Here is a 15,502-nt window from a genome sequence, read left to right as displayed (position 1 = left end):
GTGTAGAAGCACGGTGGCTAGGAATAACTCCCTAGAAAGGCAAAAACCTAGGAAGAAACCTAGAGAGGAACCAGGCTATGAGGGGTGGCCAGTCATCTTCTGGCTGTGCCGGTGGAGATCACAGTGGTTGAAGAGGGTGCAACAGGACAGCACCTCAAGAGTAAAAATGAACAGTTTAGGGTTCCATAGCCGAAGTCAGAACAGTTGAAACTGGAACAGCGGCAAGGCCAGGTGGACTGGGAACAGCAAGGAGTCATCATGCCAGGTAGTCCTGACGCATGGTCCTAGGGCTCAGGTTCTCCGAGAGAGAGAAAGAGAGAATTAGAGAGAGCATACTTAAATTCACACAGTCAATCACGGACTACAAGAAGAAAACCAGCCCAGTCACGGACCAGGATGTCTTGCTCCCAGGCAGACTAAATAACTTTTTTGCCCGCTTTGAGGACAATACAGTGCCACTGACACGGCCTGCAACGAAAACATGCAGACTCTCCTTCACTGCAGCCGAGGTGAGTAAAACATTTAAACGTGTTAACCCTCGCAAGGCTGCAGGCCCAGACGGCATCCCCAGCCGCGCCCTCAGAGCATGTGCAGACCAGCTGGCCAGTGTGTTCACGGACATATTCAATCAATCCCTATACCAGTCTGCTGTTCCCACATGCTTCAAGAGGGCCACCATTGTTCCTGTTGCCAAGAAAGCTAAGGTAACTGAGCTAAACGACTACCGCCCCGTAGCACTCACTTCCATCATCATGAAGTGCTTTGAGAGACTAGTCAAGGACCATATCACCTCCACCCTACCTGACACCCTAGACCCACTCCAATTTGCTTACCGCCCAAATAGGTCCACAGACGATGCAATCTCAACCACACTGCACACTGCCCTAACCCATCTGGACAAGAGGAATACCTACGTGAGAAAGCTGTTCATCGACTACAGCTCGGCATTCAACACCATAGTACCCTCCAAGCTCGTTATCAAGCTCGAGACCCTGGGTCTCGACCCCGCCCTGTGCAACTGGGTACTGGACTTCCTGACGGGCCGCCCCCAGGTGGTGAGGGTAGGCAACAACATCTCCACCCCGCTGATCCTCAACACTGGGGCCCCACAAGGGTGCGTTCTGAGCCCTCTCCTGTACTCCCTGTTCACCCACGACTGCGTGGCCACGCATGCCTCCAACTCAATCATCAAGTTTGCGGACGACACAACAGTGGTAGGCTTGATTACCAACAACGACGAGACGGCCTACAGGGAGGAGGTGAGGGCCCTCGGAGTGTGGTGTCAGGAAAATAACCTCACACTCAACGTCAACAAAACTAAGGAGATGATTGTGGACTTCAGGAAACAGCAGAGGGAACACCCCCCTATCCACATCGATGGAACAGTAGTGGAGAGGGTAGTAAGTTTTAAGTTCCTCGGCATACACATCACAGACAAACTGAATTGGTCCACTCACACAGACAGCATCGTGAAGAAGGCGCAGCAGCGCCTCTTCAACCTCAGGAGGCTGAAGAAATTCGGCTTGTCACCAAAAGCACAGTTCAAACTTCTACAGATGCACAATCGAGAGCATCCTGGCGGGCTGTATCACCGCCTGGTACGGCAACTGCTCCGCCCACAACCGTAAGGCTCTCAGCTTTCTCAAGGCCATCAGACTGTTAAACAGCCACCACTAACATTGAGTGGCTGCTGCCAACACACTGACTCAACTCCAGCCATTTTAATAATGGGAATTGATGGGAAATGATGTAAAATATATCACTAGCCACTTTAAACAATGCTACCTAATATAATGTTTACATACCCTACATTATTCATCTCATATGTATACGTATATACTGTACTCTATATCATCTACTGCATCCTTATGTAATACATGTATCACTAGCCACTTTAACTATACCACTTTGTTTACATACTCATCTCATATGTATATACTGTACTCGATACCATCTACTGTATCTTGCCTATGCTGCTCTGTACCATCACTCATTCATATATCTTTATGTACATATTCTTTATCCCCTTACACTATGTATAAGACAGTAGTTTTTTTTTGAATTGTTAGTTAGATTACTTGTTGGTTATTACTACATTGTCGGAACTAGAAGCACAAGCATTTCGCTACACTCGCATTAACATCTGCTAACCATGTGTATGTGACAAATAAAATTTGATTTGATTTGATTTGATTTGACACCGGATAAGACTCCCATTTGGAGTCAGTGTCACTGTGAAAGAAAATGTTCAGTTAGAATAGTTTCACATATGAGCCCTGCATCAACAGGTATAATAAACAGATATATAGAGAGTACAGGGAACATAAGGTTGAATATATTATTATAGACCTGATAAATCTACTGTCTCATTTATATTATGACAGACCAGCTAGATCTACTGTCTATTTTATATTATAACATTTCAGCTAGATCTACTGTCTCTATTATATTACAACAGACCAGCTGTATTTACTGTCTCCATTTCACTTTGGCCATTGATGTGGTCCTGCCCTCTCCTCAACAGCCTCAAATAGGCTATTTCATGTGGGTTGGGGTGGGGCGGCAGACACACGCATCTCACATTTCATGACATTACATGTTTATATATTGCTTCTAAATGTAAAAAAAATCACTAATAATATTTTATATTATTAATTTCAAACAAGGGCATTAGCATGATAAGAACTTACCAGTCCAAAACGATGTCCTCTCCCGTTCAAAAAATATTCCTCCACAATCGCTAAATGAATCGTCCTACAACAATCTCTGTCTCACCTTCCCAATCAATTTATTCTAAAATTGTGTGTTCATCTGTATATCTAGATTTAGATTTAGCTTTCCCTGACTTACTCGTCATAATGATTGATATATAAACAGCTGAATCTGCGCGTTCACCAAACACTGCAGTGCGTAATATGCGTAGCTTCTTCCAGTATGAAACTTCAATAGCGAATGACTCACTTTACGCTGAAGCTTACTACATGGGTTGGTCTTACAACACATAAACATGGCGTATTGCCATTTAGCTCAGCTCATAGGCTATCTACCCAGCTAGATTTCAAGACGATCAGAACTTTTAAAGTTTCTTCAAGTGCAGTCGCAAAAACCATCAAGCAATATCGTCTGAGATTCCCAAAGATCTATCCTACCATGCCTTTGTAAGGTCTTCGATAGCCAAGTCAACAAACTGATTACCGACCATTTCGAATCTCACCATACCTTCTCTGCTATGCAATCTGGTTTCAGAGCTGGTCATGGGTGCACCTCAGCCACGCTCAAGGTCCTAAACAATATCTTAACCGCCATCGATAAGAAACATTACTGTGCAGCCGTATTCATTGATCTGGCCAAGGCTTTCGACTCTGTCAATCACCACATCCTCATCGGCAGACTCGACAGCCTTGGTTTCTCAAATGATTGCCTCGCCTGGTTCACCAACTACTTTTCTGATAGAGTTCAGTGTGTCAAATTGAAAGGGTCTGCTGTCCGGACATCTGGCAGTCTCTATGGGGGTGCCACAGGGTTCAATTCTTGGACCAACTCTCTTCTCTGTATACATCAATGAGGTCGCTCTTGCTGCTGGTGAGTCTCTGATTCACCTCTACGCAGACGACACCATTCTGTATACTTCTGGCCCTTCTTTGGACACTGAGTTGACAACCCTCCAGGCAAGCTTCAATGCCATACAACTCTCCTTCTGTGGCCTCCAATTGCTCTTAAATACAAGTAAAACTAAATGCATGCTCTTCAACCGATCGCTACCTGCACCTGCCCGCCTGTCCAATATCACTACTCTGGACGGCTCTGACTTAGAATACGTGGACAACTACAAATACTTAGGTGTCTGGTTAGACTGTAAACTCTCCTTCCAGACCCATATCAAACATCTCCAATCCAAAGTTAAATCTAGATTGGCTTCCTATTTCGCAACAAAGCATCCTTCACTCATGCTGCCAAACATACCCTTGTAAAACTGACCATCCTACCAATCCTCGACTTTGGCGATGTCATTTACAAAATAGCCTCCAATACCATACTCAACAAATTGGATGCAGTCTATCACAGTGCAATCCGTTTTGTCACCAAAGCCCCATATACTACCCACCATTGCGACCTGTACGCTCTCGTTGGCTGGCCCTCGCTTCATACTCGTCGCCAAACCCACTGGCTCCATGTCATCTACAAGACCCTGCTAGGTAAAGTCCCCCCTTATCTCAGCTCGCTGGTCACCATAGCATCTCCCACCTGTAGCACACGCTCCAGCAGGTATATCTCTCTAGTCACCCCCAAAACCAATTCTTTCTTTGGCCGCCTCTCCTTCCAGTTCTCTGCTGCCAATGACTGGAACGAACTACAAAAATCTCTGGAACTGGAAACACTTATCTCCCTCACTAGCTTTAAGCACCAACTGTCAGAGCAGCTCACAGATTACAGCACCTGTACATAGCCCACCTATAATTTAGCCCAAACAACTACCTCTTTCCCTACTGTATTTAATTAATTAATTAATTTAGCTCCTTTGCACCCCATTATTTTTATTTCTACTTTGCACATTCTTCCATTGCAAATCTACCATTCCAGTGTTTTACTTGTTACCTTTTTTTGTCTTTACCTCCCTTCTCACCTCATTTGCTCACATCGTATATAGACTTGTTTATACGGTATTATTGACTGTATGTTTGTTTTACTCCATGTGTAACTCTGTGTCGTTGTATCTGTCGAACTGCTTTGCTTTATCTTGGCCAGGTCGCAATTGTAAATGAGAACATGTTCACAACTTTCCTACCTGGTTAAATAAAGGTGAAGAAGAAAAAAAAATGGAAAAAAAAATATGATGAAACTGGCTCTCATGAGGACCACCACAGGAAAGGAAGAAATGCATTCCAGGTGACTACCTCATGAAGCTGGTTGAGAGAATGCCAAGAGTGTACAAAGCTATCATGAAGGCAAAGGGTGGCTAATCTCAAATATAAAATATATTTAGATTTGTTTAGCACCTTTTTTGGTTACTACATGATTCCATGTATTTCATAGTTTTGATGTCTTCACTCTTATTCTACATTGTAGAAAATAATGAGTAGCTGTGCCCATACTTTTGACTGGTACTGTACGTAAATGAGGTATTTCTGTATTTAATTTTCAAAACATTTGCTAAAATGTCTAAAAACATGTTTTCACTTTGCCATTATGGGGTATTGTGTGTAGATGGGTGAGAAAAATATTCAGGCTGTAACAACAAAATGTCAAGGGGTCTGGATAGAGTACTGTCTGAAGGCACTGTTACTCTATACTGGGGGTAATGTTCAGATTACACATACCGTTCAATATACCTTAAATGTTCACATTTAGATGTATATTATGTTGCTGTTATACTGTATGTCAGTGTGGGTGAAACGATATTGATGTCTTTGTCCTGGTGAGTCTGACTAACAGATAAAGACAGACATATGCAGTTGCGGTCAGAAGTTTACATACACTTAGGTTGGAGTCATTAAAACTCGTTTTTCAACCACTCCACACATTTCTTGTTATTTATTTATTTTTATTTTTATTTCACCTTTATTTAACCAGGTAGGCTAGTTGAGAACACCTTTATTTAACCAGGTAGGCTAGTTGAGAACACCTTTATTTAACCAGGTAGGCTAGTTGAGAACACCTTTATTTAACCAGGTAGGCTAGTTGAGAACACCTTTATTTAACCAGGTAGGCTAGTTGAGAACACCTTTATTTAACCAGGTAGGCTAGTTGAGAACAAGTTCTCATTTGCAACTGCGACCTGGCCAAGATAAAGCATAGCAGTGTGAGCAGACAACAAAGAGTTACACATGGAGTAAACAATTAACAAGTCAATAACACAGTAGAAAACAAAGGGGGAGTCTATATACAATGTGTGCAAAAGGCATGAGGAGGTAGGCAAATAATTACAATTTTGCAGATTAACACTGGAGTGATGAATGATCAGATGGTCATGTACAGGTAGAGATATTGGTGTGCAAAAGAGCAGAAAAGTAAATAAATAAAAACAGTATGGGGATGAGGTAGGTGAAAAAGGGTGGGCTATTTACCAATAGACTATGTACAGCTGCAGCGATCGGTTAGCTGCTCAGATAGCTGATGTTTGAAGTTGGTGAGGGAGATAAAAGTCTCCAACTTCAGCGATTTTTGCAATTCATTCCAGTCACAGGCAGCAGAGTACTGGAACGAAAGGCGGCCAAATGAGGTGTTGGCTTTAGGGATGATCAGTGAGATACACCTGCTGGAGCGCGTGCTACGGATGGGTGTTGCCATCGTGACCAGTGAGCTGAGATAAGGCGGAGCTTTACCTAGCATGGACTTGTAGATGACCTGGAGCCAGTGGGTCTGGCGACGAATATGTAGCGAGGGCCAGCCGACTAGAGCATACAAGTCGCAGTGGTGGGTGGTATAAGGTGCTTTAGTGACAAAACGGATGGCACTGTGATAGACTGCATCCAGTTTGCTGAGTAGAGTGTTGGAAGCCATTTTGTAGATGACATCGCCGAAGTCGAGGATCGGTAGGATAGTCAGTTTTACTAGGGTAATCTTGGCGGCGTGAGTGAAGGAGGCTTTGTTGCGGAATAGAAAGCCGACTCTTGATTTGATTTTCGATTGGAGATGTTTGATATGAGTCTGGAAGGAGAGTTTGCAGTCTAGCCAGACACCTAGGTACTTATAGACGTCCACATATTCTAGGTCGGAACCATCCAGGGTGGTGATGCTAGTCGGGCATGCGGGTGCAGGCAGCGACCGGTTGAAAAGCATGCATTTGGTTTTACTAGTGTTTAAGAGCAGTTGGAGGCCACGGAAGGAGTGTTGTATGGCATTGAAGCTTGTTTGGAGGTTAGATAGCACAGTGTCCAAAGACGGGCCGAAAGTATATAGAATGGTGTCGTCTGCGTAGAGGTGGATCAGGGAATCGCCCGCAGCAAGAGCAACATCATTGATATACACAGAGAAAAGAGTCGGCCCGAGAATTGAACCCTGTGGCACCCCCATAGAGACTGCCAGAGGACCGGACAGCATGCCCTCCGATTTGACACACTGAACTCTGTCTGCAAAGTAATTGGTGAACCAGGCAAGGCAGTCATCCGAAAAACCGAGGCTCCTGAGTCTGCCGATAAGAATATGGTGATTGACAGAGTCGAAAGCCTTGGCAAGGTCGATGAAGACGGCTGCACAGTACTGTCTTTTATCGATGGCGGTTATGATATCGTTTAGTACCTTGAGTGTGGCTGAGGTGCACCCATGACCGGCTCGGAAACCAGATTGCACAGCGGAGAAGGTACGGTGGGATTCGAGATGGTCAGTGACCTGTTTGTTGACTTGGCTTTCGAAGACCTTAGATAGGCAGGGCAGGATGGATATAGGTCTGTAACAGTTTGGGTCCAGGGTGTCTCCCCCTTTGAAGAGGGGGATGACTGCGGCAGCTTTCCAATCCTTGGGGATCTCAGACGATATGAAAGAGAGGTTGAACAGGCTGGTAATAGGGGTTGCGACAATGGTGGCAGATAGTTTCAGAAATAGAGGGTCCAGATTGTCAAGCCCAGCTGATTTGTACGGGTCCAGGTTTTGCAGCTCTTTCAGAACATCTGCTATCTGGATTTGGGTGAAGGAGAACCTGGAGAGGCTTGGGCGAGGAGCTGCGGGGGGGGCGGAGCTGTTGGCCGAGGTTGAAGTAGCCAGGCGGAAGGCATGGCCAGCCGTTGAGAAATGCTTATTGAAGTTTTCGATAATCATGGATTTATCAGTGGTGACCGTGTTACCTAGCCTCAGTGCAGTGGGCAGCTGGGAGGAGGTGCTCTTGTTCTCCATGGACTTCACAGTGTCCCAGAACTTTTTGGAGTTGGAGCTACAGGATGCAAACCTCTGCCTGAAGAAGCTGGCCTTAGCTTTCCTGACTGACTGCGTGTATTGGTTCCGGACTTCCCTGAACAGTTGCATATCACGGGGACTATTCGATGCTATTGCAGTCCGCCACAGGATGTTTTTGTGCTGGTCGAGGGCAGTCAGGTCTGGGGTGAACCAAGGGCTGTATCTGTTCTTAGTTCTGCATTTTTTGAACGGAGCATGCTTATCTAAAATGGTGAGGAAGTTACTTTTAAAGAATGACCAGGCATCCTCAACTGACGGGATGAGGTCAATGTCCTTCCAGGATACCCGGGCCAGGTCGATTAGAAAGGCCTGCTCACAGAAGTGTTTTAGGGAGCGTTTGACAGTGATGAGGGGTGGTCGTTTGACTGCGGCTCCGTAGCGGATACAGGCAATGAGGCAGTGATCGCTGAGATCCTGGTTGAAGACAACGGAGGTGTGTTTGGAGGGCCAGTTGGTCAGGATGACGTCTATGAGGGTGCCCTTGTTTACAGAGTTAGGGTTGTACCTGGTGGGTTCCTTGATGATTTGTGTGAGTTGAGGGCATCTAGCTTAGATTGTAGGACTGGCAGGGTGTTAAGCATATCCCAGTTTAGGTCACCTAACAGAACAAACTCTGAAGCTAGATGGGGGGCGATCAATTCACAAATGGTGTCCAGGGCACAGCTGGGAGCTGAGGGGGGTCGGTAGCAGGCGGCAACCGTGAGAGACTCATTTCTGGAGAGAGTAATTTTCAAAATTAGTAGTTCGAACTGTTTGGGTATGGACCTGGAAAGTATGACATTACTTTGCAGGCTATCTCTGCAGTAAACTGCAACTCCTCCCCCTTTGGCAGTTCTATCTTGACGGAAGGTGTTATAGTTGGGTAGGGAAATCTCTGAATTTTTGGTGGCCTTCCTGAGCCAGGATTCAGACACAGCAAGGACATCAGGGTTAGCAGAGTGTGCTAAAGCAGTGAGTAAAACAAACTTAGGGAGGAGGCTTCTGATGTTGACATGCATGAAACCAAGGCTTTTTCGATCACAGAAGTCAACAAATGAGGGTGCCTGGGGACATGCAGGGCCTGGGTTTACCTCCACATCACCCGCGGAACAGAGAAGGAGTAGTATGAGGGTGCGGCTAAAGGCTATCAAAACTGGTCGCCTAGAGCGTTGGGGACAGAGAATAAGAGGAGCAGGTTTCTGGGCATGGTAGAATATATTCAGGGCATAATGCGCAGACAGGGGTATGGTGGGGTGCGGGTACAGCGGAGGTAAGCCCAGGCACTGGGTGATGATGAGAGAGGTTGTATCTCTGGACATGCTGGTAGTAATGGGTGAGGTCACTGCATGTGTGGGAGGTGGGACAAAGGAGTTATCAGGGGTATGAAGAGTGGAACTAGGGGCTCCATTGTGAACTAAAACAATGATAACTAACCTGAACAACAGTATACAAGGCATATTGACATTTGAGAGAGACATACAGCGAGGCATACAGTAATCACAGGTGTTAAATTGGGAAAGCTAGCTAAAACAGTAGGTGAGACAACAGCTAATCAGCTAGCACAACAACAGCAGGTAAAATGGCGTAGACTAGGCAACGGGGCCAACAGATAAAACAAACAAGCAGAATGGAGTACCGTGATTAATGGACAGTCCAGCGTGCATCAGCTATGTAGCCAAGAGATCAGTGTCCAGGGGGCAGCGGTGGATGGGGCAAGGAAGCTGGACTGGCGAGTGTTATCCAGGTAAAAAAAAAACTAACAATTACTAAATAGCTTGTAGCTAGTTAGCTGGTTAGCTTCTGGAGGTTCTTGAGTGTGTTCTAAAAATAAAAAAATAATAGCGATTCCGTATCACATTGGGTGAGGCAGGTTTCCGGAAGGTATAATCAAATTAAAGGTCAAATGAGATAGAAAGTAAATATGGGTCCGGTGAGCGTTTGGGACGCGGCGATTCAGGCGGTTAGCAGGCCTGTGCTAACAAGCTAACAGTTTGTAGGCCCGGGCTAGACAAGGTAGCAGTTAGCGGACCGGAGCTGGACAAGCTAGCAGTTAGCAGGCTGAATTAGCAAGCAGGGAGATAGCGAGGGCTAGAGAGTTAGCCTTTGGGGGACGTCGCGATGGGGTGAGTCTGTTTATTCCTCTTCATGCGGTGACATCGATAGACCGGTCGTGGGCCCGGGTATTGTAGCTCAGGAGTATGCTACGGTGGTAGCACAGGTGCGCAGGCCGGGCTAGCTTCAAGCTAAGTGGGTGGCAACGCTAGCCAGGAGTAATCATCCGGGGTTGCGGTTTAGCTAGATAGCTAGTTGTGAAGATCCAGCTGAAAAATCCAGCTGAAAGATGTTCCGTTTGCGGTGGGAATCCGGGGAAAATAAATAGGTCCGTTATGCTCTGGTTAGAGTCGCGTTGTTCGAACTGGCGAGAGCTTTCCGAACTACAGGTTAGCTGATGACCGGTTAGCTGAAGACCGCTAGCATAGCTGGTGGTTAGCTGGCTAGCTTCAGTTGAGGGGTTCCGAAGTAAATATAAATACTTTAGGAAAAATAGCTACATTGGGTGAGGCGGGTTGCAGGAGAGTATTTGGAAGCTTAGGTTTAGCAAAATGTTTTTAAAGAGATATGCGGAGAAAAATATGTAAAAAACGAAAAAGAAACGATATATACAGGGACACGACAGGACAGGACGACTTACTGCTACGCCATCTTGGGAAAACTATAGTTTTGGCAAGTTGGTTAGGACATCTACTTTGTGCACGACACATGTCATTTTTCCATCAATTGTTTACTGTGTCACTGTATCACAATTCCAGTGGGTCAGAAGTTTACATACACTAAGTTGACTGTGCCTTTAAACAGCTTGGAAAACTCCAGAAAAGGATGTCACAGCTTTAGAAGCTTCTGATAGGCTAATTGACATAATTTGAGTCAATTGGAGGTGTATCTGTGGATGTATTTCAAGGCCTACCTTCAAACACAGTGCCTCTTTGCTTGACATCATGGGAAAATCTAAAGAAATCAGTCAAGACCTCAGAAAAAAAATTGTAGACCTCCACAAGTCTGGTTCATCCTTGGGAGCAATTTCCAAACGCCTGAAGGTACCACGTTCATCTGTAGTACCCAAGTATAAACACCATGGAACCACGCAGCTGTCATACCACTCAGGAAGGAGACACGTTCTGTTTCCTAGAGATGAACGTACTTTGGTGCGAAAAGTGCAAATCAATACCAGAACAACAGCAAAGGACCCTGTGAAGATGCTGGAGGAAACAGGTACAAAAGTATCTATATCCACAGTAAAACGAGTCCTATATCAACATAACCTGAAAGGCCGCTCAGCAAGGAAGAAGCCACTGCTCCAAAACCGTCATATAAAAGCCAGACTACGGTTTGCAACTGCACGTGGGGACAAAGATCATACTTTTAGGAGAAATGTCCTCTGGTCTGATGAAACAAAAATAGAACTGTTTGACCATTGTTATGTTTGGAGGAAAAAGGGGGAGGCTTGCAAGCAGAAGAACAACATCCCAACCTTGATGCACGGGGGTGGCAACATCATGTTGTGGGGGTGCTTTGCTGCAGGAGGGACTGGTGCACTTCACAAAATAGATGGCATCATGAGGAAGGAAAATGATGTGGATATATTGAAGCAACATCTCAAGACATCAGTCATGAAGTTAAAGCTTGGTCGCAAATGGGTCTTCCAAATGGACAATGACGCCAAGCATACTTACAAAGTTGTGACAAAATGGCCTATGGACAACCAAGTCAAGGTATTGACCTCAATCCTATAGAAAAGGTCTGGGCAGTACAGAAAATGTATGTGCGAGCAAGGAGGCCTACAAACCTGACTCAGTTACACCAGCTCTGTCAGGAGGAATGGGCCAAAATTCACCAAACTTATTGTGGGAGGCTTGTGGAAGGCTATCCGAAACATTTGGCCCAAGTTAAACAATTTAAAGGCAATGCTACCATATACTTATTGAGTGTATGTAAACTTCTGACCCACTGTGATGAAAGAAATTAAAGCTGAAAAAAATCCTTCTCTCTACTATTTTTCTGACATTTCACATTATTAAAATAAAGTGGTGATCCTAACTAACCTAAGTCAGGGATTTTTTACTATGGTTGAATGTCAGGAATCGTGAAAAACTGATGCCAATGTATTTGGCATGTATGTTAACATCCGGCTTCAACTGTATTAGCAACTGTTTTTCTACCGAGACAAACCATTGATTGACAAGAGAAATAAAGACCAATTAACACAGAGCACAGAGAATAGGGTTTATTACTTTTAATCAATTCAGCTAGCTACAAAATGTTCCACGACTTCACAAACGGACAGGATACAGAGGGAGTTTGAATATCACATGCGTTTTGAGGACATCAATCTCACAGTTGAATCTATTGTGTCATTCAGAGAAGGTATTTCTTCATCATATTATTCTAACTACTCCACATCTCGGTGATTTGGTGTGCATAGCTCTAAAAGTACAGAAGCAAACAAAACTTTTGGATGTCATTTTTTGTTTCAAAACAATATTATTATTATGATATTCATTTTATTAAGTTATCATTATTATTTTACCAATAACAAACCACACGGGGAGATTAAACTAACAGGATACAGTCTTCTTATAAAAGTAAGGTCTCTCAGAAATATGCGTCTTTGCTTTACATTGCAAACAATGTGTAATTTGTTCATTTTTTCAGAGCATCCAAAATCTATGATACAACACACAACCAGTACCTCACCCTTCAGCACGTATTCCATATCTTCACTGAACTGCATATTCATTTAGAAAAAACACGTCATTTTTTGCGGTTACAGCCACATCCTCATTCTTCCATCATCATCTCTTCACGTTAAGATCATTTTGCATTATTTTACAACGATGGTCACAGTCTGTAAATATATTTTGACAGGAATAGTGGCACTATTGCAAACTTGCAGGAGAGTATGGAACGTTCAACTGTGTCCTAATACTGAGCATGCTTTTGTCAACTTTGCTACTGCCATGTTTTGTTTTTATATATTTTTAAGACAGGTTTTTTGTATATGACTCTAAAATCTACCATTTGTCATGCAGAACGCACAATTCACATCACTTGGAATGCAATGTCTATTACAGCAAATCTAGTTGCACATTGTCTAAACAGTAACTCATGATAATTGCGGTGAGGGAAAGGAACCAAAGACAGTGATTGTACGTAAGTGCTTTTTGAATTTACTATCGTTTGTTATCATCTTCTTTTTTTCCTCTTCTTCATTCGTCATGACAACATCAAAATAAGGAGCATGACAGCAGCTGATGGAATGACACAGTTTTACTAAGACAATACTGATATACTGAAAAGGAAAAACAGCTTGTATAGCATTCCTATTATACTTGTCATTCAGCAGTGTACCTTTATACATATATATGATATACATATAATATATACATCATATATATATTTGATAAAGAGAATAAAAACTTCACAAGTGAGCTAGAGCCATCGAGTCAGCACTATATACAACCTTTGGAAAGAATGATACGGAGTATAAGAAATACTTTTCTTTACGAGGACAATCATTGAAAAAGCGAGACAGACAATACACATAACAACATTTACAATGGGGGGAGGTGATATGTGCATGTGTGCAAACCTAGAAGGTAAATACCATGATAAAAGCATGTTTGCGCCTTGTGACAAACTGCGCTTGCGGGAGAAGCAACGTGCTCCGGGAGCTTAGCCACTGCCCAGCATCTTTGTGGCCCGCTGGTTGGCTTCATCAATCCTGGTCTTGTTGGAATCAGCCTGTACAAAGAAAGAGAGAGCGAGAGAGAGAGGAACAATAGTTATTTGTGGTTCTGTTTTGCAGATAATAACATTTTGACATGTGAGACTAATGACAAACCCTTGTTTGTCATGTGAAGTAAAAAATATTCGGACAACAACTCTAAATAATAGCAGATAGACAATAGAGGACCAATAGAGGACCAATAGAGGACCAATAGAGGACCAATAGAGGATCAATAGAGGACCAATAGAGGATCAATAGAGGACCAATAGAGGATCAATAGAGGACCAATAGAGGACCAATAGAGGACCAATAGAGGATCAATAGAGGACCAATAGAGGATCAATAGAGGACCAATAGAGGACCAATAGAGGACCAATAGAGGATCAATAGAGGACCAATAGAGGACCAATAGAGGACCAATAGAGGATCAATAGAGGACCAATAGAGGATCAATAGAGGACCAATAGAGGACCAATAGAGGACCAATAGAGGACCAATGGAGGACCAGTACCTTCTCCATGATCCTGTCGATCTGGCGATTCTGGGTGTCGATCTCGTTGCCCATATCCAGGGCCATGTGGCGCAGGTTACCGATGATGCCTCCCACCTGCTCCAGGTTCTCATCCATCTCATTTTCCCTGGCATCATCTGTTACCCTGTGGAAGAAACACACACCTGGTCAAGGAACTGAATTGAAGCTCATACACACACACACACACACATGCACACACACACGCACGCACACGCACACACACACATATTGGTTTAACAATAGAGTTTATAAAGGTAGTGTCCCATCCTGTCCTGTACATAATTCACCTTTGATTTCTCCTGCTCCTGAGAACCTGAGAACCCCAGCCTCCTGCCCAAACAGCTGGCTAAACAACACCCTGTTTACCCTCAACAAAATGTTCTACACTACCACCGTCATACCAGCAGATGGTAACTACTGCTCACAACCCCTTTCGTCCTTACACACACCTTTAAAGCTTCATATGGAAATCGTTCATGACCTCCACCTCTATCTGTTTACCCCCCCCCTCTCCCTATCGCCATACCTGTAGACATTCTTTCTCCCATCACACTGCCCTTTCCCTACAGCTCCCCAACTCTATATAACAGCATATCACTGGTCCCTACAGCTCCCTGGTCCCTACCAACTCTATGTAACAGGATATCCCTGGTCCCTACAGCTCCCTGGTCCCTACCAACTCTATGTAACAGGATATCCCTGGTCCCTACAGCTCCCCAACTCTATATAACAGCATATCCCTGGTCCCTACAGCTCCCCAACTCTATGTAACAGCATATCCCTGGTCCCTACAGCTCCCCAACTCTATGTAACAGCATATCCCTGGTCCCTACAGCTCCCCAACTCTATGTAACAGCATATCCCTGGTCCCTACAGCTCCCTGGTCCCTACCAACTCTATATAACAGCATATCCCTGGTCCCTACAGCTCCCCAACTCTATATAACAGCATATCCCTGGTCCCTACAGCTCCCCAACTCTATATAACAGGATATCACTGGTCCCTACAGCTCCATGGTCCCTACCAACTCTATGTAACAGGATATCCCTGGTCCCTACAGCTCCCTCAACTCTATGTAACAGGATATCCCTGGTCCCTACAGCTCCCCAACTCTATGTAACAGCATATCACTGGTCCCTACAGCTCCCTGGTCCCTACCAACTCTATGTAACAGGATATCCCTGGTCCCTACAGCTCCCCAACTCTATATAACAGCATATCACTGGTCCCTACAGCTCCCTGGTCCCTACCAACTCTATGTAACAGGATATCCCTGGTCCCTACAGCTCCCCAACTCTATATAACAGCATATCACT

General features: G+C 44.4%; 1 protein-coding gene across 1 annotated transcript in view; it reads right to left on the bottom strand.

The window, feature by feature from the left end:
* Positions 1 to 12,136: 12,136 nt before the first annotated feature.
* The window catches only part of LOC109866527 (synaptosomal-associated protein 25-A), a 36,615-nt gene continuing 33,249 nt past the window's right edge, over positions 12,137 to 15,502 (bottom strand). Inside the window, exons 7-8 of the mRNA XM_031800370.1 lie at positions 14,166 to 14,310; positions 12,137 to 13,668 (exon numbers count right to left, since the gene is read on the bottom strand). Of these exons, the coding sequence (XP_031656230.1) occupies positions 13,600 to 13,668; positions 14,166 to 14,310 (214 nt within the window). The 3' untranslated portion in view covers positions 12,137 to 13,599. The remainder of the gene's footprint in view (positions 13,669 to 14,165; positions 14,311 to 15,502) is intronic.

This window comes from Oncorhynchus kisutch, linkage group LG21 (genome assembly GCF_002021735.2).
Source record: "Oncorhynchus kisutch isolate 150728-3 linkage group LG21, Okis_V2, whole genome shotgun sequence".
Taxonomy (NCBI): Eukaryota; Metazoa; Chordata; class Actinopteri; order Salmoniformes; family Salmonidae; genus Oncorhynchus; species Oncorhynchus kisutch.
The sequence above is the reverse complement of the archived record's forward strand: the minus strand, read 5'-3'. Positions and strand labels throughout refer to the sequence as shown.